This window comes from Musa acuminata, chromosome BXJ1-10, assembly GCF_036884655.1.
Source record: "Musa acuminata AAA Group cultivar baxijiao chromosome BXJ1-10, Cavendish_Baxijiao_AAA, whole genome shotgun sequence".
NCBI classification, from domain to species: Eukaryota; Viridiplantae; Streptophyta; class Magnoliopsida; order Zingiberales; family Musaceae; genus Musa; species Musa acuminata.
Genome location: NC_088336.1, coordinates 25,364,027 through 25,390,460, shown reverse-complemented (window position 1 = coordinate 25,390,460; position 26,434 = coordinate 25,364,027). Strand labels below are relative to the sequence as shown.

The window sequence follows — 26,434 nt, the reverse complement described above, 5'->3', positions numbered from 1 at the left end:
CTCCACCCGTGAAGCAAGAGCAAGAGGATGGTGAGACAAAGAAGGCCGGCGAGGACAGACCTCCTCAAGGCCATGGAAGAGGAGAGGAGTGGTGGCGGAGAGAGGGAGAAGACATGGATAACGAGGGTTTGGGTTTTGGGGTGGGGTGGTGGGTGTGGCACCGCTGGAAATAATAATATGGGTTGGGGTGTGTGTTGAGGAACGAACGTGTGGGAGGCGCATTTGCTTAGTTGCGACTCCAGTCGTAGGGGGTTTACTTTAATCGGGTTGGAGTCGTTTAGGGGCCTCCTCAATGTGCGGAGTTCCACCACTTGTGCGACAGAGCTTCCTTGACGTCAAAGAAAGAGAGGGAACGCATACGGTAGTCAAGCCTCGACATGCTTACCAATTGGGGGGGGCAACAGTGGCTTGAGACACAGCGAGATCGGTTGGTCGGTTAACTCCAAGGTAGATCTGCGGGATCTCAGCTTCAAGGACCTCCGGATCTGAGAAAGAAGATGATAGACCTCAGTAACTTACGAAGACAACATGACACGTAACAAAAATATTAAAAAAGTATCGTCCTACATTGTATTATTCTTGGCTGGCAATTGGGACATTCGTCGTACTAGTTGAGCGTATGTTATGGACAAATAGAACTGGCATAAATTAATTTTTTTTCCTTTCCTTTTTTGCTTCTCCCAATTTTCTCCACTAGCATATCCACTTGCACGGAGAGATTCAGCCCAGGCTAGCAGACCATGAGATGGCAAAGCTTCATCAGTATTTTATTTAGAATAATAATGTGATTACTTCAACAATATATGCAAACTAATTTTCTTTTTGTACATTTCATAGTGTTGTAGAGAATGGACAAATGAATATTGACAGGAAAACAAAAAAAAAATGTTCTAATCTTCTTGTTAACTCGCTACAAATCACAGCAACTCACGTAAATAAAGATATATTAAAACCCCATAAAGCCAATTGATTTTATTCTTAGCGTTGCACAACCAATGTCAATTCTAATGAAGGTGCAACTTGGTCCCCGAGATTTGAGGAGAGCCTGTCCATCAAGCTAACAGTCGATCGTAGATACTTCTCCTTCGGATGCAAGCATGACTCGGCAATATCAATCAGGCTGGAGCATTTTAGAGAGAGTTCATGACTTGTCTGCAAGATCATCAAGAGAGAGTAGTATATCATCACTAGCATTTACGTTCTCACAACTGGTAACTATGAGTTGAGCAAATAACCTAAACCCAGAGAAAAGAAAAAGAAAGACATTCAGGCACATACTTTGAATGATACAAGAAGGCAGTTGCAAGCATCCAGAGCCAATCTGCCTCGTGTCACCTTGTACAAGCAAACAACAAGTGTGCCTATGACATGAGAACGCCGATATGTTTTACAATGATTGAGAATTAGAGTGTTTACAAAGAGCTTACCAAGTGCATCTCCTGTTTAATAACATCTTCTAGGATCTGAAGAACTAGACTGGCGATAGATGAAAGCTCTTCATCAAAGGACGGATCCCCAAAATACAGTTGATCGTTACTTATAACCTGCACAGATCGTTACTTATAACTTGATCGATGAAGGCACTTGCAAAATTTGGAGTAGCAGAACTTTCTTTTCCAATGTTTGTCAATTGGAAGAAATTTTAAGAGAAAACAGAAACAGGGACCAAAATCTTTTTCATTCAAATTATTTCCATTTTCTTGAGATTGTGTAACGGAAGTATATAAAAACAAAGTTGGCAAAAAAAATCACACCCATTACATCTGCTTTCAGTATTCAAACAATAAATCTACATATTATGATCGACAAAGTAGACACAACACATTGTTGATGACATTTGAGATATCAAATAAGACAATAGCATCTAGAAATAAAAACAGAAAATAGAAGGTTAATGCAAACTTGTTTGATAATAGTTTTCCCTCTCTGCACGTCTCTTTCAATCCTCACTTTTGATGATGCTTACTATATTTTGATCACAAAAGAAGACCCATAATGCATTGTTGATGACATTTGAGATATCAAATAAATAAAAGCATCTAGAAAGAAAATCAGAAAATAGAAGGTCAAAATGCAAATTGTTAATTAATAATTTCCCTAACCTACACATCTCTTTCAACCCTCGCCATTAATGATGCTCACTATGGAAGATGGTCCTTTTTTCTCTATTATGGTTAAACGAGAGTATGTGCAGTTCACACTGCAGGATTCCTCCAATGATACAACCAATGCCCCAACTATTTTGAATTGACTTCGATTCAAATATTGGTTGCATACAAGGTCATTTTACTGGTTATCATTGTTATGGTACTGAGCACCAGTCCTGTCCCATGTGTTATTATAGATTGATACAGGCCGGATCTGCTGGTATCAATATCAGATCCATTGTGTTGTGATGAGTCTGGATAAGTACACTATAAATTCCATTGTAGCAGAACATACCTCCATGTTCTTTGCATGGTACAAAAACTTTTTCTGAGATAGACCTGCTGATAGAGATATGATCGCACAGAATACCTGCACTTTAATTTTTGATGATGCCCTACGATAGTCAACATGATATACACAATTAAACTTAGCCATCAGCATATTAAATAGTATGCCAGATTTATTACAGAAGACTTACAAAGAGTGACCTTGTAGAGTTGTTATGAGATTTCGTATCAAACACACAGACCCTTCTTCATGGTTACCTGAACCAAATAAGGAAACAGAAATTGAGAAAGAAAAAAAAGTTTCTTGTGGATTTATAGGTAGCTTGTTAACAACATACAGCTAGATAATTACAGTACTACATGATATATGCACTTGCAACTCCATAATCTCCCAATACACTTAAAAAAATAGAGGATTAAAAGTTTAAAACAACCTCAAGACCATAGAATTTAAACCTAAGACATGCTTTTCCATCAGCAGAATTCCTAAAACGATGGTCATAAGATATTCAAGAAAATCAATATTCGTTAAGTCAATCTTGTCAGGGTGTCAAATGCAGTAACAAACAGAAGCTCTCTTGGAAGAGAAGACTTCTCTTAGATCACACACATCAAAAGTAGTTTCTGAGTGAGTTAAGCCAATCCAAATTATGTTTACCCATCTGAAGCCAAAACCTTGGAACGGACAATGAACCGATAAACATATAAGATACAGAGATACATGAGCAGACATAATTTATCGAGAAGACTTCTCCCCTTCAAATTCATGCAAAATGAATCAAGTTGGAATTTAAACAATCAATTTCATTATAAGATTGGTTGCTTTCTTTTTCCTATCCATTTCTCTTAGGATAGAATTTGTTGTTTTGTTTCTCATTGTCCCCTATTATTTTGTCTCTCCACTTTCTTCTCTTTTCTAATTATTTCATATAATAAAATAAGTTGAAGACTATTCGTACATTTTCTCAAAAAGAAAACTTAATTACTGCAGTCACATGAATGACTTCATGAGAAACAAGGCAGAAGAAATTAATAAAGGCAGTACAATGAATTAGTTTGAACAATACCTGGTATCATAAGTAACAGACTGCATAATTTAGAAGTCAATGAGGAAATATGATCTACATCATTTGATGAGTGAGAACCTTCAAAGCAAAGCAGAAGAAACAGTACAGATTAGATGGAGAAACACAAAATAAATTAAAATATAAAAGACTGAAAAGGGTAAATAAACAAAGATAAAAACAAGACAGCATTGGTTGTTATATATATGTATATATATATATATATATATATATATATATATATATATATATATATATATATAGGTTTTTCTGTACTGCCCGAGCCCGAGTCAATACGGGTATGAGTCGTACATATCAGTCTGACTCACCATTGAGATGTGGCTTGCCCTGACAAACCATGTGTCGGTACACCGGTACATACCATACTGATAAATTTCCGAGACGAGTCCAATACCCGAAATGACAAACCTTACATGTATATGTGTGTATATATATTTAATCAATTGTTTATTTATACATGCATATGAGTCTGAAGATACTATGGAAATCAGCATTGAGCTTTTTTTTTTTTTTTGCCTTCTAGAGATGGTAATGGTTAATCTTGCTGCTAGTATTTGTCCACCTTTGATTCTCTAATATCTCAAGCCCTATTTGTGGGACACTATCTTTTGTCATTTCCTGTAATCTCTTTGTAATACTTCAGTTCCATAATAAAGTGAGATTGCTATGTATCTCTATCTTTTGCATCCAAGGAGAAATATGTCAGCTGCAGTATCTATACCTGTTGTCATGTTTAAGCATTCCAAGCAACTGATTGCTGAAGTAACAAGTCCCTCTGAATGGGAGATCAAGCCTCCAAATAATGCAATCTGCAACCGCAGGAAATAAATAATCATTTAGTGCTTAGAAAACATAAAGTCATCAACAAATTTACTAAACTGGATATCACCTCAGCAGTCTCAAGGTAAAGATTCATACGCTGAATGCTGTCAGAAATGGATGGGATTGTTACTTCACTGAAAGCCAGGCAAGACTTGAGAAATCCAAGAAACTTCTTTTTGTCTCTGATAGATTTGATGGCTAGATTGTTGCTTGAATGTATAAGAACATACTACAAAGAAGATGACTGTAAGAAAACTTGTAACATAGCTTAGAAGTGAATAGTTTGACAAACCATATCTATTGCATAGTAAATAAAAGTTCTGATCACAGAGATACAAGAATTTGTGTCAATAACAATTTAAGCAAAAAAAACCCAAAAGCACAACATATTGCTAGACCAGATCATACAGAAAAGAAAAAAGAGGATAGCTCCAAAACAAGGCCATCCTTTGCTTTTTTTTAAGTGACTACAGCAGAATATTGCTTACTTTTAAACTAAGAAAAAGTTTTAAGAATCCCACAAACTAAGCCTGGCAATAAGAGATATATTTCTATTTCATCATATGGCTGTACCATGTAATTCTGCTCAAACGTTCTGTAAGCAGGAAGTAATTCTGCTCAAACGTTACATGATCAGAACACATGATCCTTTGTAGTCATGAAGGGTTATATATTGCTTTTTATCTGTAAGAAGCAGCAAAAAAAGATGATTTTCTAGAGTTATTTTAGCTCTGTGCATTATTGGCATTGACAACCCAGGAGAGAATTTACGGGTGTAAAAGCTGTAGGAGCTAAATCAATGGTTGGGGGATTATAACTTTCTGAGAAAGGGGCAAAAATCACATTCATTAAGCATACAGTTCGATGAAGAAGCATATACCAAAAAAACAGAAAAAGAAAGCTAGAAAGTACTATCATGTTCACCGGACAGACTAACCTTAAGTTCATCAATGCTACCAAAAGCTGCACGAGATTCACCTAAAAATGATAAATGCTGTTCCCATTCAGCTCCAAAGTTGACCTACAAGAAGACCTATTAAACATCCAGTAAATGACCTTTTTGTGAATAAGAAATTATTTAAATTATTGTCAATAAGCACTACAAAATATGCATAGGAGCTAATTTTTCTTGTTTCCAGTTATTTTCGAACTCCAAATCAAGTATACTTACCATACCAACAAATCTAGATATCAAATCTGCTTTATGCTTACTCTCATCATTCATATTTGATGGATCGATGCTCTCATGAAGGACTTGAGATACTTCAAAAAGAAATTGTACTCTTGTGGGATCCCCAATATGACCAGCTCTGCATAATATCATTAAAAATGACCGTAAATATGTTTGATTATGACAAAGAATTTTATATTGCAACATTTGCATTTTTGAGACTTGCAGCAAGACAACATAAAATCAAATTTATGGTGAATACCAAAGGTGCCCAAACTTAAGTATTGGCAACAATGACAAAATTGAATTGTTTTACTTGGTGAATTTATATGAGAAACTCTAATTTTCACAGGAATTATTATTCAGATTAACACCACTGCAAATGGTTTCACATAAATATGCATGGTTCAGTATGCATAACTTAAGGACACAAAACAGTGGCAAGTGATTTTTGACTCTTGTTCAGCATGTTAACACATTAGACTAAAGCATTTAGCTTTGTCAATTAGAGTCTAAAAATACAGAGGTCTGCTCTATCAATTTATAAGAATATGAATACAAAAGCATCCTTTGAATAAAAACTAAACAAAGTTATTAACTAAACTATAGAAATCAAACATACAGTAATTACAGTTGGTTTAAGATTAAAATAAAACTGAATAAAAACCATGATTGCCAAAAACCTGTCTAGTTAATAAAGAAACTATGGCCAATTGTGCATGAAACAAGCTCAGTTGTTCAGACTGAAAGTCTGAAACTACCTAAACTCCAAAGCATAGATTACACATGAAATAATAACATGGTACAAGAAACGATTTAAACAGCAGAACTTTGACACTTTACTTCATAGATTTAGCCAAAAAAAAAGTTCATTACTTACGACCTTGTGATTTGCAATTCTGAAATATATAAGAGAACATAAAATTATTGTTAGTTAGCTTGACCATTGGGAGTCACTTCACAATAGACCATTTACAAACAAAATAATTCGAGTTAAAGCAACTAAAAATGATTTACCTAGTAGCCTTATGAAGTATATTCATGTAAACTGTGTTCCGTGAGCTTCCAGATAGGAAGTCAAGAATTGCCGTGAAATGTTCCTACAAAATAAGTGAAACAGATAAGTCGATCTCTAAAAAAAAGGCATTGCTATCACCAAGCTAGTGTTCATTTACAAATAGCATACACTATTTAAATTAGTCATCACATAAACAAAAGTAGGTTAAGAATTTACAAAAATGTCTTCTTTAGCAAGACACTGCCACACAGGTCATTCTCCATGTCAAAAAAGTATATATAGACAAAACAGGTATCTAAGGTGAATTTGGCAGTGTATTAAAAATAGTTATTATACATCAAAAGAAATATGTGATATGAAGATGTGACATTAGAAATTAAAGCCGCATAATGATCATTGTTGTTAATGCAAAGGACCTACAATAATGAGATTATCATACCCTCTCAATATAGGACTCCTGAAGTGCCATTACGTTAAACCTATTGAAAGTACTCGATGATTTTCATTCAGTATCAGCTCGAATTAAGAGGTTATCTTTCATGAATGTTATTCCTATACTTATAGACACATGTAAAGTCTAATTAACACTCACCAGCCCAATCAACTATCTTCTAGGCCTTTACCACGGTTGTTGCCAACACAGTTAGTTCCGACCTTCTTGATCTCATCATCTAGTATATATTAAATTCTAAAAAAACTCAAGTATGGTTGGTATAGGTATTTACAAGCCCAACATTCATCAGGATACCGAACAAAGGATTTCGCTGATGTTGATGATGATCATACTGTCAGTGTTCAAATATCAAGCTTCAACTTACATTCAAGTAAAGATTGGGATGAAGCACCCACAACCTCTTAAGCTTTAATTCACTTGAGATCATTGGCCATTTGCTTCTTGCATTCCTTTCTCTATCTCCATCAAGGAGACTCTACTATCTAAACTCAAAATCTGGAAATACCAAAATATGATTAAGAAGACTTGGACTATTAGAAGATGGCATATAACACCATCTAATTGGCAAAGAAGCTAGAATGGTGCATTTGAAAGAATCAACTACTGGTCTAGTGTATTCTCGATTTTGCACATATTTCATCATATTATAGAACTCTGCTGAATAAGCCATACACAATAGATTACGACCTATAGATCGTTGTCTACCAGATTTGCACATGGATCAAGTCATCGAACTACAAGTCCGGTTGGGTTTGAGTTTGGCTAGTTGAATAGCATATGCACTTGCACCAGACCTATACCATCTTATACTGGATTATTATCAATTTGGATCACATTCATATTTACCTGTACAGTTGTACCAATGACATACCACATTCCACTGTGCTCTAGGTAAGACATGCTGTAGCATCTTGATACTTGATCTTGCCAATATGTGCTAACATATTAAGCAGCATATGCCAATGGTAACAAATAACAATTAATCTTCAGTGTTGAAATTCCCATTAAATGAGATGGAGGAGACATACGTATACAATAAAAAGTCAGCTGAAGATCAAGCCACCAACACAAAGTAGGTGCAATCTGTGGAAGTGCCTTACAATTCTAAAACAGGTTATATCAAGTAGGACCTATTCGAGTTGGCTCACACCAACAGCCTCCTGACATGGCCCAATGTCAAGAGACCAGATCAATAATAACTCTTTTCATTTTAAAATTTTCCTAATAAAGATGGCATTGACTTGATCAAGGAGACATTGATGGATGCCAAGTTATTCAGGGAAGGAAAAAGGAGGTATGCACAACTTTTGAGAACTTGATGCCAAACTACTATAAAAAGCTCATTGACCACTTGCAATATATACCGGGAGATAATTTGATCTGAATTAGAAAATATGCCAAAATATCTAATAAATGGAAAAGAAATAGAGGATAAAGGAGGCTAAATTTGGTTACCAACCAAATTTTGAGTCTATCAGTATATGATGTTGTCCCAAGTTATAATATCATCGAAGAAAACCTCAAGATCTTACAGCCACTAATAATCACTCTCCAATCTGGTCTTTTAGGAGAGAACTATCCCTTTTGGACAATTCCATTATCCTCAAATTCCAACAAAAGAGACCATTACAACTCTGCAAGCATGGCACCTGATAGCTAAACAATTTATCCAACTTACACTTTAAACATATAACCAAATGGATGGGCTTCAAAGGCGTACAACTAAAAATAATAATAATAACTAATCCAAATATCAAAGCAAAATCTAGAATCTAAACTTATTATTTAGTAGAACTTTATGAAAGAGCTTAATCAGCCCTCTCCTTTCCTAACTCATCTAGAAGTGCAGCGAGAAGACTACAGTTGATCTGGATTGACACCATGATGTCAACAAGATATCCACATTATTAAGCAGAATGACATCGACAATGAACCAAAAATGACTTCATGACTCCTAGGAGGACCAGCAATGTCTAAATTCAGAAAGAAGCAAAATTTAGGAATATAGCTTCAAATGGCTTGTTACCATAGCAAGCACAACTTCCAATCTATCAAAGTGATCGATAATCTTGACAAGAATGGACTGCAGATTTTCCATTTCAATTTGATCAACCTGATTCGCATGAGCTCGCTTTAAGATTCCATCCAATATGATTCCTAGATAGTTCTCCTGGTATATCAAAAATATTACGTATTAGTCAAATAACAAAATCAATAGATTGGAAAATTAGAGAAAGTAACAACAATATATTTTTCCAATGACAGTAATATAACAATATTCATCTACCTTACAAGATGAACAATTTTACTTAAACACTTATGTTACCCCACATCACATAACAGTAGATAACTGCAAACACACAGATAATTATATCTTAATTGAGTTGCAAGACACACACAGATATATATATATATATATATATATATATATATTTATTTATTTATTTATTTATATATGTATGTATGTATGTATGTATGCATGTGTGTGTCTATATATATATATATGTATATATATACATATATATATATATATGTATATATATACATATATATATATATATATATGTATATGTATATATATATATATATATATATATATATATATATCAGATGCATACCTATCAAAGGCAGTCTTTTTGCAACTGAAAACTTATGCTGCACACACAAGCAAGATATAAACCCTTTCACATCGTAAGTTATTGATAAGAACAATATAACTTCATTCACATGGACCTCCAAGACATCAATCCAGATCTTATGATACATGCAGTTCATGTAACTAGCATTGCGGATATGTAGAAGAGTTGAATATTAATTGGTTCTTAAATCTATAACAAAAGATAACAATATATGCTTGACGTTTGAAAACTTTAACATCTTGAGTACCCCTTTGGCTTTAACATCTCATGTAGGAAAGAAACAAGTTGAGTACCCCTTTGGCTTTAACATCTTATTTAAAGATGCTTCCTAAAAGGAATATTTTGTTTAAATGTAAAAACCACAAAAGCTAGGCCAGAACAACAAAAGTTGAGTTTTCATTTTCCTATTATAAAACCAATTTAGTTCTGCATATCTACAACTATATAGATGCTAATGCATGTCTCATATCTATAATGGTTTTAAGTTTTAACCTTAATTGTCTCAAGACTCTCAACATCAGAAGATGTACGAATCAGAAAAAGATGTTGCAACCTTTTTACTTGGATGTCTTATTTAAAGATACTTCCTTAAGGAACATTCTGTATAAATACAATAGCCACAAAAGTTAGGTCAAAACAACAAAAGTCAAGTTTCCATTTTTCCTATGAGAAAAAAATATAGTTTGGCAGTCAATATTATAACTTTATAGATGCTAATGTATGTCTCATATCCATAATCATTTTAACTTTATTTGTCCCAACATCAGAAGATATACAAAAGTCAGAGAAAATGTTGTAACCTATGGCCCAAACCTTCATCTGAGCATAATATATATATATATATATATATATATATATATATATATATATATATATATATATATATATATATATATATTGTTCATGAAAAAGACATTAATGACTTACCATGTGCTCATTAAAATTATTGTACTGACAAACATCATAAAAGAAATATATTGCCAAAGAAAAGAGATTAAAAGACTTACCATTGAATACAGAAGGATGATGTCTAGATAAGCATCTGCTATTATCAAATACTCATTTAGATTATCGTATTGACCAAGTACCTGAATTTAGTAAAAAGACAAAATAGATGCATGTTGGCGAACAAAGAGAAAAAATCTACAAAATCAATATACAAGATACTGAAATCAAGTATCAGGCAAAAAAACAAGTGACTCCTCCAAATAATTTTGGTCACAATTTCAGATTATAAATTTCCCATAGGAACATTTAAGAGTATGCAAGTGCTACCTGCATTGCAGCCCCCAGAACTAGTGCAGAATAAGTGACAGAATATTAATTTAATATGAAACTCTCAAATATAATCATTCCCCCAAAGAGACTGAAGAAAATGACACAAGTTATTGGTCTTGAAATGGTATCTCAAAAGAAAAATGAAGTGGCTCCCCATAGTTGTAAATATTGCAGGTTTCTCATTGATACCAATAGCAAATTGAATTAGTCTAGATATTAAAAGTAGACAAAAGACAAAAAGGTGAGCACTTAAAGAGCAAGCTAGGTGGTTGGTTGGACTATTGATTTTTGTAATAATGTAGAAAGCAAGAGAGCCTCCACTACTCACTCAGGGTCAACCTATTCAGCTCAGGTGCCATTGTCAAGGCATATGTATTTGAAAGTTCCCAATAGAGAATGATAAAGATGATGGCATATCAGTGCAGACAAAGCACCAGGGAAGCGATGCCAGGCTGCTGCCTGCTGGGAAGGGTTGGGTCAGTTCAGGACAGTTCTGAAACACATACACAAGACAAATAAGAAATCGTTTTTTAAGTACCGCATGCAATAAGATAACAGAAACTGCATCATTTATTCCTAGTCAAGTGATGTGAAAGATCACAATTCTAATTGAAGTACAGGCTCACACAAGCCAACATATGCAAGGCAAACCATGCATATAGCTACAGGAAACTATAAACTTGGATCAGCATCATGGCTTTTACTTCAACCCATACAACTCTTAGCATTTTAATTGAAGTCACAACACTAAGTGGATACAAACACTCCGAGCCTGTTTTGTGATTGCATAGTATGGTTGGTATCATATGGTAATCCAAAGTCATAGGAAAATGAAACTAATGACCAATCGGTTTTGCCCATAGATCATGAATTATGTGGAAAGCAAGGTTTGCAGTTTCATGCAGTGATTTAAAAAGCACTAGGCGTCAAAAGGCGCCAAGGTCCACAAACGCCCGAGGCGCTAGGCGCTCGCCCGAGCGAAGCGAGGCGCTAAATTATAAAAATATATAATATAATTATAAAAATATATAATATAATTATTTAAAATTATCTAAATTATAAAAATATATAATATAATTATAACAATAATTTCAAATAAATAAAAATTAACAACATTAAAATCAAAATAATATATTATTAATCTATTAACATAAAATTAATCATTTCAAAATTCAAATAAACTTAATATTAAGAGTATACTGAGCCTGATGGAGAAACGAGGAAGCAGCGGCAGCAGCAGCGAGCGGCGGCAGCGGCAGCGGCAGCAGCAGCGAGCGGCGGCAGCGGCAGCGGCAGCAGCAGCGAGCGGCGGCGAGAAAGGGAAAGGGAGCGGAAGGCGCGAGCAGCGGGAGGCCTCGAGGGAGGCGCGAGCAGCGGGGAGGCTCGCGGGAGGGCTCGCAGGAGGCGAGAGGGCTCGCGGGAGGCGCGAGCAACGGGAGGGCTCGAGGGAGGCGCGAGCAGCGGGAAGGCTCGCGAGAGGGCTCGCAGGAGACGCGAGCAGCGAAAGGGCTCGCGGGAGGCGCGAGCAGCGGGAGGGCTCGCGAGAGGCGCGAGCAGCGGGAAGGCTCGCGGGAGGGCTCGCGAGAGGCGCGAGCAGCGACAGCGGGAGCAGCGGCAGCGAGCGACGAGATCGGGATCGGGATCGAGAGCGGCAGCGGCAGCAGGTTAGTGTTGGGTTAGGGTTAGGGTTAGGGTTAGGGTTGGGGTTTTATCGGTTTAGTTGGTTCGATTGAACCAACTAACAACCGAACCAGGACCGAACCAGACCTAAAATTCTGGTTCGGTCGCCTTGGTTTACCCAGGCGCTCGCCTGAAGCGCCCAGCGCCTGGGCTCGGGCGAGCGCCCAGCGCCTGGGCTCGGGCGAGCGCCTGTTTGAAGCGCGCCGCCTGGGACATTAGCGAGGCGCTCGGGCCTCGCCTCGCCTCGCCCGAGCGCCTAGGCGAGCGCCCGAGCGCCTTTTGCAATCACTGGTTTCATGAACCGATACTGCACCAATCAGGGCTCAGACTGGTACGTATTGAGTTTAAAAAAAAAAAACTAAACAGGTTGAAAAACAAATAAATGGAGACTACTCAGTACAGAGCTATCAGCCTGCAATGGGCAGTATCAATGCTGTACCAGATGTACCGAGCGGTACAGGTCAGCATACTGCCCACTTTACATTGGTCCATGTACCGGTAACATGTCAGATTGATGAATACTGCTCATACCATATTGTACCAGGTGATATTGCAAACCACAAACCTTGGTGGAGATGATGATAAGTTGAAGTTAAAACTTAAAAGAATGATAAGTTTCAAGTTAAAAACAAAAATAGCAAAAGAATCACAAGACAACCAAAGCTAAGTTCATATGAACTAATTACAGTAACTTAAGCCTCAACCTGTAGATCATGCAAACCAAAATGCAGAAATTATTCACACAAATATGCAACAACCAGAAGTACACAAAAAGCTAAAACTCATTCAAAAGGAAAGAAAAGGAATCAATAGTATATATATATATTTGTGTGTGTGTGTGTGTGTGTGGTAAAAGAAATGATAAGAAATTAGAAAAAAAGGAATGCATATGGCTCAACGTAAAGAACATTTAACCATAAGAGTGAAAAATATATATATCATTTTTGTTCATAATTTATAGATCAACATAGAGAATCAAAAACTCAGTAAATTGACTGCGAAAACACACAGATACTGAAGAACAAAATATTAACTTGGGTAACTGTTCTTTTTGTTAGCTTTAAATAACTGAGAAAAGGTGGAGAGATGTTCACCACGTTCAAAAAAGAGCTGCATAAAAACGGTTAAACCTAGTGGACTGGCTTTCTAAATTCAGCATAATGAAAGAAGCTGACTGCATTACAGCAGAGTAATCTACATACTGTCCTTATGCATTATGTATAAGCAAGAGAATCCAACAGAAACAAGAAATATGCAATGAGCAACTGAAATGACCTAAACTACCTGCATAATTCTTCTCATTACAGCACAAACAGAACTGAGTGAGTGTTGGCACTCGTAGAGTTTGTGTCCAAGGAGCCTATAATCCAAATGCTGCAATAGGACAGTAGATAAAATGACCAAGTGGCAAAGACAAAACATGAAGAAAAATATTTACATACAGCTCACAGTTCATAGCTGACGTACAGATTCAACTGACATATCTTTGTTTTGTTCAATAAAATCTATAATTTCCACTGCATTGTTGCTGGTAACATCAGCTGGAAGATGTTTAAGGAGATAATGAAGAACTACGGAGACACATGAGAACTTCCTGGTTGAAACTGATAGATTGCTTCCCACACCAAACTCCACAAGTATATTACTGGCATTCTAGTTTTCAAGAAACTGATATAAGGTCACTAGATCCACGATAATTATTTGAACCATAATAAAATATCATTTATGGAATTAGTAGTGAACACTTGAAAGTAGGCATTTCAAATAATAAATCTAGGATGGCCCTGTCATTCGATGTAAATCCTTATCAATTAAAAAGTTTGTCCACTAGAAAATTATTCTACACAAGTTCAATCAACCAAACAAAAGGATAACACAAAAACAAACAGCATAAGCCAAAATCACATCAGTAGCCAGTTTTAGCATTAAAATATGATAGTAAGCTTTATCAAATCCATATTATTAGTTGAAAAATACATCTGATTTGGACAGAAACATACTCCAATATAATGACTAACTTAAAAATATATATATACTAGATCAGATAAGCAAAATTCCCCAATGACTCCCCAATATAATGTGATCCAACGGCCATTAGGTAATAAGCAGGGACACAATTTCATGTTGGAAGTTAAAGCTTAAAACAACATAACCTGCCAAATTTACAGCCCACAATGGTATATCTCACCTGCATAAATTATGAATCTGAAAAGGCATAAAAAGTACTTAAGATCATTGCTTGGTAGAAAGCTATATCAAAGATGACCTTTCATGATAGTGACAAGAGAGCTAGTTTATTATGGGCTATATTTCATTAAATAAGTGTCTTGACGAAGGAAAACTAACTATGTTTCTTGGAAAAAACCCAAAGGGGATGAAGAGCGAGCAGCCAGTCCCGTTGGCTGCTTAGTTGGTTTCATGTAAAGTATCCAAAGTTATAGAACTTCCAATCTTATACAAAAGAAGAATCGGTCCTCGATGCGAACTCTGATCTTACAAGAAGAGATGCATTACTCTTCAAATTTCAACAAGATTACTGGTCTCCCTTTTAATCCACAACTGTACAGCTTCCCAATCAATCCATGTTGTTATGAACCAGGTTTCCGGGTTATAATCAAAACCCATGGATTATAACCTCAATCTACAAATATAAATACACAATTAGATTTATTTTTAAAGAAAAGTCCAGATCCACAATAGCCATCATATGTAATAATACAGCCACCAACGCTAGAATATCATTTATAACTTGCAATATGGAGTTGGATCTTCAAAAACCTTTGTTTCTCTAATATATTCTAAATAGCCACTTCTAAAATGGTTGCATTTTAAGAATGAAGTGACTACCCGAAGAGAGCATAATCAACAATGCTTTGCTCAGGACTAGTCTATTCTCTCTCTCTCTCTCTCTCACTCTCACACAGACACACCTGCAGTGGGGAGCAGATGAAGCACGATAGATATCCTTCTATTCATTAAAAAAATTCCTTGCCATCTTTCTTCCGCTGCGCCCCAACCAACACACACCCACACATTTCTTTCCAACTGCAAATGTCCAATGATTGCAACTGCTGCAAAAGACTGCAGCATATCTGCTGGTGCTGATTTTTTCAAATAGGGTGAGTTCAGCCTCTTCTTCCTGAGGTAGTCCAATAATGATGGTCTGACCATGCTTGTCACTGAGGCATATACAGGACACATCAACATAGGATCGTGCATCTGGACCATGAATCCAACAAACACCATGTTAGGATCGACCTTCCTAACATGGTTCAAGTATCGACACAGGACCTACCACATGAAATCATCATATGATAGGATTAGTTAGTTTGTTATTCTGGGGCATGGTACATATTGATTATGGAATCACTTTCTTTAAGTTGCTTGCCACATGGTATAAGATAATCAGGTCTTAGTACAGAATAAATTTACATCATGATCAATACAACAATTGAAGATCGAAAAAATAAACTTTTTTTATATAGTATTTAATGTTTTTGTTATTTTGAAAATTTTCTTACATGAATCGAGAACAAGAATATAAACAGGTATTGTCTATATAATTGGTTTATGATTATACAATTGATTTCAGAGACAAAATAATATAAATTAGGAAGAATAACCTGGACTGATCTGGGTAGGAAATTGCTGGTAACAATGGATGCAACCAAGTTTATAAAAAGAAGTATATTTTAAATGATCTTATATCAAGCAATAACTAGAGGTAAGAAGCATAACAGAAAAGCATTAATGATCAGGATTATAATTCTCAATATGACGTGATTAATTCTAAATATGATAGATAGCTGCACCTATTGACCTGGATCATACATTCAACAAGTTCAACTTGTTGATTAAAAAACTAGGGAGATTGCTTACAAGGTGACAGAAAATATGAGGTGTTGGATGCAGCATTTATAAAGGATCAACTTCTAAAGCCTTTATGAGCATTTGTTGAATTTCAGAATGCATCTAAAATCATTTCTTTTGGTATTGATGGTTTTAATTTCTGCTAGTTCAAAATGGCCTAGAATATTGCTTCTGACAATTAGTGTTTGCCTCTCTCTCTCTCTTTCGCTTTAAATGCTTCTTATCATCTCACACATGCATGGCATGTGCTTGAGACTAGTGTGCAATATGCACAATGGGAGAGTTGTTGGTTGCAGATCAGATCCTCAACAAGACCTAGCATGGATATTTTATATTCTGAGAAGACGCAGCAGAAAAGTTCCTGTTCCAACTGTTCCAGTTCAGACTCATCTGATGCTGCAGCCTACTAAGCAGGGCACTTCGCAATATACTTCTACATGAGCCAGAAATTATCTTATAGGGTTTGATCTACAACTTCTAGAATCTAGACAATACACATTATTAAAAATCTTCAGCTATAGCGCACAAAAAGGGAAGCAGAGCCTTTGTTCTGTTTTTTCTCCTATCACAACATAGAAAAACTCAGGTAAAACACAAAGGCATTCAGATTTATCTCACCAAGGAACATATCACAAACAAAACATAATGCAATGAGAACCGCAATGGAATAGGTATCTTCAAAAATTTGGATAGGTTATCATCAAGGGTGATACTGATCATGAATGTGCAGCATACAAAATAGTTCAAATAATTAAAAAAAATTAAATGTGCAAACCTGATAACCTTCGGTAAATATACACTTCACAATCCAGTCAATGGCAGGTTTTATTAAACTTATAAGAAAATATTTATTCTTGCAGGAATGGTGTCCAACTGTTTCTTTATCCAAAAGGACCCGTCTCAGTAGAATAGAGATGTCCCCGAGAGACATGATCAAATATCCTATTTAGAAGAAATAAGTATCAAAACTATGCTAAAGCAAGTTCTTATGGAACTCTCTATATAAAAAAGGCAGGAAGTACTTGATGCAGAAATCAAAGAGCATTTCTACTTTGTATGACAACAAAAAGCTTACACGACAAATCTGACACACTAGCGGTATCTCAATGTCATATCATTGGACATATACATCAAATGAGGTTGGAACATCATATAACCAATCAAAGTTCAGTAATAAAAAAATGTTGGAGAAAACATGTGATTGATGTGATTGATGCTTGTAGATAGATACTGCATGCCTACACATGTAGGCACATGAATACTCATGCATATGTAAAAATCACTATAATCAAAATAGCTCATTCCACTAAAGCTGCTTGATAAAATTGTATTCCAAATCAAGCAAGAGTTTATTAACAATATAAACAGTAACAAGGAACTTCTTTTGGCTTGTGGGTCCACTTATGAAATAGCAGAAAAGTAGCATAATTGCTTCTTGAACAAATTACATCATGGCAATAACAAAAACTTATTGGAGTTTATATTCTTGAAAGGAGAAGCTCCAGTGACTCAGGATGATCAGCAAGGTAATCTTGGCAAGAATGTAAAGATCTTTCGAAAGAAAAAGTGGCAAAAGCCTAACAACACACATTAAATTAGGGAAGTGAACAAGAAAGGATAAAAAATGACAATTTGCAAATTCTTTCTTACCATCATCTCCTAAATACAACGATCTTGCACAGTGAGCCAAATAAAGATGACAATAGGCAGATACAAGAGGATCAGCCAGTCCTCTCATCATCATAACCAACCGCTCAACGATAGACACAAAACTATCTTCTAGAAAACGCCAACACCGTAAAATGGCTAGCTCCAAATATCTGATATAAAAAATATGCCATGCACGTCATACATTTGCCTCAAGCACACAAAATAAAAGTTCAGCAGCAAAAACATGACAAAAGCCTGCATAAAAATGTTATCTGACAAGCAAAAGGTAAATCCAAATGGCATCATTTTACAGCTGTGACCCAGAGATGCAACATTTCGTGCATGTCATGATGCTACAATCTCATGCTAATATCAGCTCCACGAACAACCATCCTAATGAGGATTCTTTTTCTACAATCAATATACAAACCCAAGAGGTCATTCTGGCACAAATGCTTAAGCTCCCTTGGGAGGTAGCCACATAAAACAAAGAAAGAAGGGGGAGACACCTCAGTCACGTAGCAACAGCCACATAGGACACATGTTAGTTACCTCCCCTCAGTCTAATAATAGCATCATCTCATAGCAAGCAATGACCCAAAGCATGACCAGAGAAGGATTTACTAAATAGCCAGCTTGTCCACAGATGGAAAGGAAATAGACCAAAACTTGCCCACTCTAGTAACACAAAAAGGACCCTAGCTTTAGCACGTGCAAGGATGACAAGAACACTTCCACTGTGACTAACAGCGCAAATGATCAATACAGCTCAGTCCCCATCACACGAGTTTCCAGCAATCTTGTAACTGAAGTGTTACGCCAAAATAAGATCAGCACACCTATCCCTCAGGTTGTTGATCACATTCCTATAACTCTACATGATGACTTCAAAGGTAGTATTGGAAAGAAAGGACAACCAGCAAATGGTTAGAAACTCCAAGGAAAACCGAAAGAACTCTAAAATAGGAGGGAAGAAACAACACGCAAGATATAAGGCCGGATACATCTCTCATAAATCCCCATGAGCCTTTCACGTTTCAACTACAACAGTTGTTGCCTCCTCCATGCTAAAGTCATCATCAATTACCACCAAAGCATCATCCTCATAGCTTTCCCATCCAAGCCCATCGCCATCCATAATATTGGCAGCATCGCCAGTAACAACTTCAAGCTGAAGGTTGGCTGATCCATGACATGTCATAAGATGATAAATAGCACCTCCTTTAGATAGGAAGGGTACAAGCAATAGAAACAAGAAACCTTCGCATGTAAAAAAGGAGAAAATGACAGATGGACACCCTAAATTGGGTACCTAAAAACTTGGTATCAAAAACCACCTTGCATGTGTAAGGTTCAAAGAAGACCTCAGCACCAGACCGAAGAGAGTAACAGTGCCCATAAAAACATTTGACCAGGGACCCTACAATTAATTGATTTATAATATGCAGAACCATGCACATATGGTACCTAAGTATAATTTTGCATAAATGTGTGAATAACTTAACATGTACAACCCACAGGACTGAGATTAATGTGATACAAAAGACCAACTGAATTTTACATAAATAAAAAATAAAGTTTTAAAACTAAATATTTCAGTTTAACTATCATAAAATACAGGGATAATCATTAATCATATCAATGTGTGCCATGGTATGGTAAGGGACCTCCACTGACCATAAAAAACCAAACATATTGCTGAAGGGTGTATTGGAATGATACAAAGCGCATACTAACACTCCCCATAATGACAAAATATCCAGTATGGTAAGGAGCAAAATGCACAATTCATGATAGTTGATAATAACATGCTATTCAGTACTGACACCTTTGCAGCAGGATCATGCAAGTCGATACATGCTAAATTTTGACCCAAAAATGCACTAGAGGAATTGCATGGCTCAATATGATATAGGACAAAACACTTAGCCTGTCTCAGCAGGTGCCACCCATGCAAACTAGCACAACAGTCATATCAGGCAAGGCAAGCCTTGTGAGTAAAAAAGTGGATGTGTCACACCCCGTGTCTCGGCTCTCTAGGAATGGCACTAAAGTCCCATATTGAATTGTGCAAATTAATTTGACAAGCATCTAGGTGGATCTCCAGAATGAACTCAAAACAAAAGGTGTGCTTGCACCGTTGCACGTTTATGGTACATATCAGAACCATGAGAATTGATTAACCAAGTAATTAAAAGAGTATTCAAACGAAAGTACACCACAAAAGGTAAATAAAATCAAGAAAAATCAGAACTGGAAAGGAGAAAGTAAAAGAAACTTACATACGCGGAACAAGTTCATGAATTGAACCAATTTTGCAAAACCAATTGTAACAAGTCTCTTTTGCCTCAGAACAAATATCATCAGATGTAAAGTTCTCTGCATACTCAAATAATTAAAATTTTAAATTTATGTATAAGTAGAAAAGCATCAAAATTGTTAATTTAAGCCATCTTTAACATTTCTCATGAAAAAAAAATTCTTAGGCCTCCGTACAGTTACATGCATTAAAAAAAAAGCCAAAATTGATTTAAAATAAGTTGCAACTGTAACTTCAAATAGCTACAACATATCCAGTAGCTAGAATAAATAGAAAGATTCTTCAACCAAAGTAAATGTCAAATACTAAACAAGAGTTAAGCTAACCTAGCCATATTTCTGATTTGCCTTCAACTCTTCTCAAAGAAAAAAGAAATACAAATAGAAGAAAAGAAAAGAAAACATCTGCACTAAAATATATCATGTAGAAATGCAATTTTTCCACATTAATGTCAGGGATAAAGATTTCAATAGCATTTACATCATGGTCTCATCATATACAAAGAGAAAAAGCACATTGAGTCTCGGATGTGTTAATAAAACATTACACCAACATACCAATTTGAGGTTAATGACAATATATTATGATCTGCAAATATAAGTACCATGCTTAAGAAAAATTCCAAATAAAACATCTCTAATTAGATAAATGTAGACAGTTTAGTCAAACAAAAATTTTAGCAACTATGATTTGCATGGCACTATAACAATAGCAGCCAAATCTTCAGATGGCCTTAAAAGTAGGATGAAAAGGCCGACAATGTTAAGATATTGGCATATCTTAAAAGCCATAAAGACATATATATACTTGAAGAAAGAAAAATATGTCAACATTCACCTGGCAAAGAGCATACTGGTGTCCTGTCATCAGCATATTCGGTTCGCTTCTTAATTCGTTCCCATACCAAATTGCCAAGCATATCCATTACATCTACAACCAATGTAAATAATGTAGGATAAAATTGGCAAACAGAAGTGTCTGTTAGAAGCCTGGCCACCTGCAAGAAGTTGAATAGGATTATGACATAAGCATAGTGTCATGCAACATGTTAGAGAACCCAATTCCATGTAAGCATAATGAGCATCCTAGAGACTTTATATTCATTCTACATTAATTTTTAGCACATCTTATGCCTGAACAATTACACAAAAAAATCTGACAGACTTGTGGAAGCAGCTCATTCGCTATTAGTCTAATTTCTCTTCACTATGTTACCTGCTTTCTTCTTCTTTTTTCTCTTTGCACAATGCCCTGGACATTGTGGCCAGTTGTATTGCACTATGCCACTTCTTCATATTCACCATAGGCTGACCAAAAATACACACTTCAAAAATTTATTCATGCACCAGCATGTCATATGTTCTATGGGCTAGTTTTGATTTTCGCTGTAGTCATAGATCATCTGACCATGTCAACCACACTAATTCTGGAAAACTTCAGCAAAAACCATAATTTATTAGCAAGTATCTTACTATCTTCAACAAAAAACAATTCACAAGTTATTTTCTAGTCACTCTAATAAGCATTAACTATGCATGATTCCTTTTACTGTATCAAGAAGAAAAAAAGTCTTTCTACTAACAAACCTATGAAAAAGCACAAAACAGCATCTATACAACAAAAATCCCATCGCATTGGGTCACCACTATTACAAGAAGACAATGAGAAAAAAACATAAGCCACTAGCATATGACAGATCCTCAGCATATGCCACACATATGAATAGAAATATAATATGGACACAAATATATATATATATAATATTCAGTTACAACTTACAAGACCAAAATAAATTAAACACTTCCTAGAAAATTTTATAATATATAATCCACAAACTGAATGGTTTCAACTTTTATTCTGATATTAATCATAACGAATTTTGACCACACTAAGTGAACGATAATGCAGTTAATGGATAGCCTGTGATGAGGACAGATGTAGAGTACGATGAGTAAAATGTTTCACCAAATAATTTAAATTTCAGTACACAAAATCAGTTATTCAAATTTCAAAATGCATGCCTTGATGGATAACTTCAAAGCTCTGATGCGATCTTCTGCTATCCATGCCTGATTAATTTCACCCTTAAGTTCTTGTAATCTTGAAACATATTCCTGTCGTGTAATTACTTTTATCTCCTCTTTCACAGTAGATTCTGGATCATCCAGATCCTCCATGTGGATATCTGCCAGCGTTTTATATCCTGCATTCTTTCCTATTAAACTAAGATATTTCAGACAAGATATTCATATCAACTCATTGACAAACACATAGTTAAGGATTTTTTTTCATTGCTTAATAGCTTTGTACAAATAACAAAATTGTGACAGCAAGATACCTTTGTTGTTCCTCATTATGGCATCCGTGGTCTGCAAACAAAAATTTAGATTCCGTATTACAACATCAAGGGAACATATTATTCACCAACAACCGAACAAAAGTAAGAGAAGTGGCAATTTGTCCATTCCTTTTAAGGAAATGGTTTAGGAATTTGAACCCAGCCAATGAATATTGATTAGTGATGTCCCTACAACAGGGTTACCCAGCAAGGACTAACCATTTATCATTACACAAAGGAATAGAGCAAATATCAATAAAAAATAAATTTTTCTGTCATGGAAACAGTAGTATTACGTACTCTTAAAGTTTGCAACAAAAAAAAAGAAAAACATTAAATTCTAAACCTTGGAACGCAAACATAGGTATCACAGTCACATATAATAAAATTGCTCCTAATTGGATACTCAGTGGCCAAATATCATATCCATTTACAAAAAAGAAAAAGGAAAAATTATTAATTCAGAATGAAAAGAAAATAAAAAAGATGGCATGAAGCTCACCGGTGAAATAGTAATTGTATTGCTGCAGGAGAACTTCTGCATCAACGAACTTTTCAGAAAAATCCATTCTTTTTCTAACAAATTATCGGCTTCTCCTGAGAGCTTACTTCTCAAGGTACTGCAACCATCTTCCAGATCCAGAATGGATTCTGATGCATCTGTGGCACTTCCTCTCAGTGGATCATCAAAACAAACCTCAAAATCAGGAAGAACCTAGATTGCACCGAATAACATCCTGTTAAGAACATGGACTTTCCAAAAAAATGCTGACATACAAAAATCCAACAACATCATATCTGAATAAAATAAAGTCAGAATCTAGGAAATTCAAACTAAATTGACCTCTCTTTTTTTGGTTGAGCTCATATGATGATCCGAAAATGGTCCATGCTATCTGCACTGTCTGTTTTGAAAACCAAGTTCAAACTTTGCTGGAATCAAACTAAGTGCTCATAGAATGGAAATTTTATGGATTCCTAGATCGCAACCTTATCTAGACAATTTAAGCCTCGACTGATTCGAACTTGAGTTTGTTAGAGGATATGTTGCACTCCCATGGAGAAAAAAACTAACAAAATGCTCAAGTACTTTTCACCTTTTTCCCTTTCCCTTCTTTTTTTTTGTTTCTCCTTTTCATTTCATTAGAACACACATATCAAGACAATCTCAAAATAGCACATTTGGGCAGCTTGTTCCATGCCAAATATCAACAAGCACAATGTGCCACAGTAACTTAAATCTTCAAATTTAATAAATAACTATATGTTCCAATTTAGTAAGTCATGCACATATGGCCTGGCAAACCTAGAAGGCTGTCAAAGCCTTCCTTACAGAAACTATTGACATTCCAATTTCCAGTGGGAAATGAATCCACAGTGAAACTAGTTTTTGAATTGGTAGGTGCATGTATAAGGTCTCAAATTGCAACCTAATCTTTTGGTATCTTAAAACCCAAGTTTCAACAGTAAATGAACTTAGAAGAATAGTAACATGCTCCAGATGAAATAATCTTCTAAAACCAAATAATTTCCAAAACCATACCATCATGATTCATTATCAACGATCAAAACTGTATACAGTAGCCTTTACGACATTTGACAACGTTTAGGGAAGAAATCGTCTCCAGCTAACAATGTTTCTAGATACATGGAGATTCAGAACATGTTCGACGAATTTCAGAATTTTGGTGTTTCATGAACGCAAACAAGCTAGATACTGGGGAAAGGTAAACTACTTAAGGCACTCTTCAAAAACCTCTGTCAAACATAAACAGTAAGGTAATGCTGTCTGTCGTCAAACATAGGGCTCATATTCCAAGTACAAGTGAACAACAAACATCTCGAACCATATATCCAAAAGAAGACACAGAAGGATAAGGGAGAGCAAAACGTGAGAGAGACAGCCTTAGACTAGATACGGGCGAATCGTATGAGACACTATCAAGAACCTGCGCATCAATTTAACCGGTGACGCCAGACCCATGACAGTTACCGACTGTAAGCCTCAAAATTCACATCAGGAGAACAAGAAATAGGGTTTGGCAACTCGAAATCCAAGAAAAGAGACAGAAGAAGCGAAGGACGGAAAGATGCAAAGAACCTGAGGAGATGACGACCAATGCAATGCGAGGGGAAACCGCAAGCGATCTCCTTGGTTTTGTATAGCCATCTTCAAGAACTTCCAATATCAAATATAACCAGTTGGGTAGTCCATTCGCGGGCTCAAGAATCCTCCAAATAGGCGAACAAGAAACAAGGTTTACTTATGAAGAACCCTAAATCCAGGAAAGACACAGAAAGAAAGCAGAAGATAGAGCTCCTGGGGAGATGATGAAGAAAACAGGGCGAAGGGTAGCTCATGCGTGGGTTCGATCTCCTCAGCTTAGTAATCGTCAGCTCTAAATTCTAGATTTCAGAGGATCACACCCATCTAGGCTACAAAATTATCCAGTATAGGAGAAGAAGACGAAACCGCGCTTCTAATGAACCCTGAATCCATGAGAGAGAGAGAATTGGGTGAGACGACCAAGAACCCTAAACCCAAGAAAAGAAACAAGAAATAGGGTTTGGTTTTCATGAACCCTGCATCCGAGAAAAAGAGTGAACCTAAATCCAAGAAAAGAGACAGAGGGTGGGGGGAAGAGGCAAGGGCGAACCTGCGAAGATGGCGAGGCGAGCAGGGCAAGCGGGTGGTCGGGTGCGGGTTGCCGGGGGACAGCGCACGCGATCTCCTCGGCTTCGTAATCGCGAGCCCTGAATTCCATATACCCCGCTCCACCCCTCGAGTCCTTCCTACCGTCTTCGCTTCCCACCCTGCGTTCACAAAGAGCGCAGAATTGGGAAACGGAAATGTCCGTAACGAATCCATGTGCCAATTATATCGCTCTATGATCAACTAAATATAAGTATTTTATTATACAGAATTGGGAAATATTCTTTCTTTACTGTCAACCTATATATATAGAATTGCGATTTTGAGTCCCATATAGTGATTTCCATCAAAATGATGATTCAAAGGATATACAAGTCCTAACGTGGAGCTAACTTTGATTATTTATTGTCTTTTAGGATTTCGAATAATTCTTTAAATTTTGTGTAATTTTTGAGATAAATTATTCTTAAAACATGTAAATTTATATTTATACCCTAAATATCATTGATTAGCTTTATTATTATTATCATTACCATGTGGATTTCTCGATGCTTAGAGCAGCCAAGTGTTAGAATATTCGTTTATGATTTCTCGTGTAGAGTAGCAAATCTCGTATTTTAACGATGAAACTAATTGATAAATATTTATTCTTTGATTTATATTTTTAATGACGTTGGATGCTTCAATCATGATGAAATAATTAAAGTATAAAGAATCATGTTAGGCCGGAGGAAAACATGTCAGATGATTGGACATCGGGTCGAAGGATCGGTCGATGTATCGACAAAAGGCTTCGGGCAAAAAAAAAGTAGATATTAAGCCAAGGATATCGGAGTTACGAAGTCAATTGGCCGATTGGGCAATAGGTCGCAAGAGAGGACGATGCGCCAAAGAATCGGACGAAGCATCGATGAACCAATGACATGCCGAACAATATGATTCATGCTTAGTAATAATTGTTTAGATTGAAGTGTATTTTACATATGTATGATTAACTACGATAGCAAAACATGAAGCAAAA

General features: G+C 36.0%; 1 protein-coding gene across 3 annotated transcripts; it reads right to left on the bottom strand.

The window, feature by feature from the left end:
• Positions 1 to 746: 746 nt before the first annotated feature.
• On the bottom strand, positions 747 to 25,611 carry LOC135583599 (uncharacterized). Of its 3 annotated transcripts, none has more exons than XM_065087009.1 (23): positions 25,418 to 25,611; positions 23,263 to 23,475; positions 22,761 to 22,791; positions 22,444 to 22,637; positions 21,260 to 21,419; positions 20,385 to 20,481; positions 18,103 to 18,272; positions 17,228 to 17,394; positions 14,050 to 14,235; positions 13,867 to 13,956; positions 10,632 to 10,712; positions 9,012 to 9,155; positions 6,531 to 6,613; positions 5,514 to 5,652; positions 5,280 to 5,363; positions 4,410 to 4,571; positions 4,242 to 4,329; positions 3,503 to 3,580; positions 2,627 to 2,693; positions 2,443 to 2,542; positions 1,428 to 1,544; positions 1,279 to 1,335; positions 747 to 1,152 (listed from the first exon to the last, which is right to left on the bottom strand). In XM_065087009.1, exons 1-23 carry the CDS (start codon positions 25,523 to 25,525, stop codon positions 979 to 981), a joined length of 2,790 nt encoding a protein of 929 aa, XP_064943081.1. In that variant the 5' UTR covers positions 25,526 to 25,611; the 3' UTR covers positions 747 to 978. The 3 variants fall into 3 exon arrangements, with proteins under 3 accessions (XP_064943081.1, XP_064943083.1, XP_064943084.1); XM_065087011.1 differs by having other exon boundaries at positions 22,444 to 22,625; XM_065087012.1 differs by lacking the exon at positions 25,418 to 25,611 and adding an exon at positions 23,605 to 24,102.
• Between the last annotated feature and the right edge of the window lie 823 nt (positions 25,612 to 26,434).

Coding starts and splice junctions, on each gene's coding strand:
- LOC135583599 (XM_065087009.1), bottom strand. CDS start 25,525: ATGGAATTCAGGGCTCGCGATTACGAAGCCGAGGAGATCGCGTGCGCT. Junction 18,273..20,384: donor CATGAACTTGTTCCGCGTAT/GTAAGTTTCTTT, acceptor TTTTTATATCAG/ATATTTGGAGCTAGCCATTT. Junction 10,713..13,866: donor TAATGAGAAGAATTATGCAG/GTAGTTTAGGTC, acceptor TACTAAATTCAG/GTACTTGGTCAATACGATAA.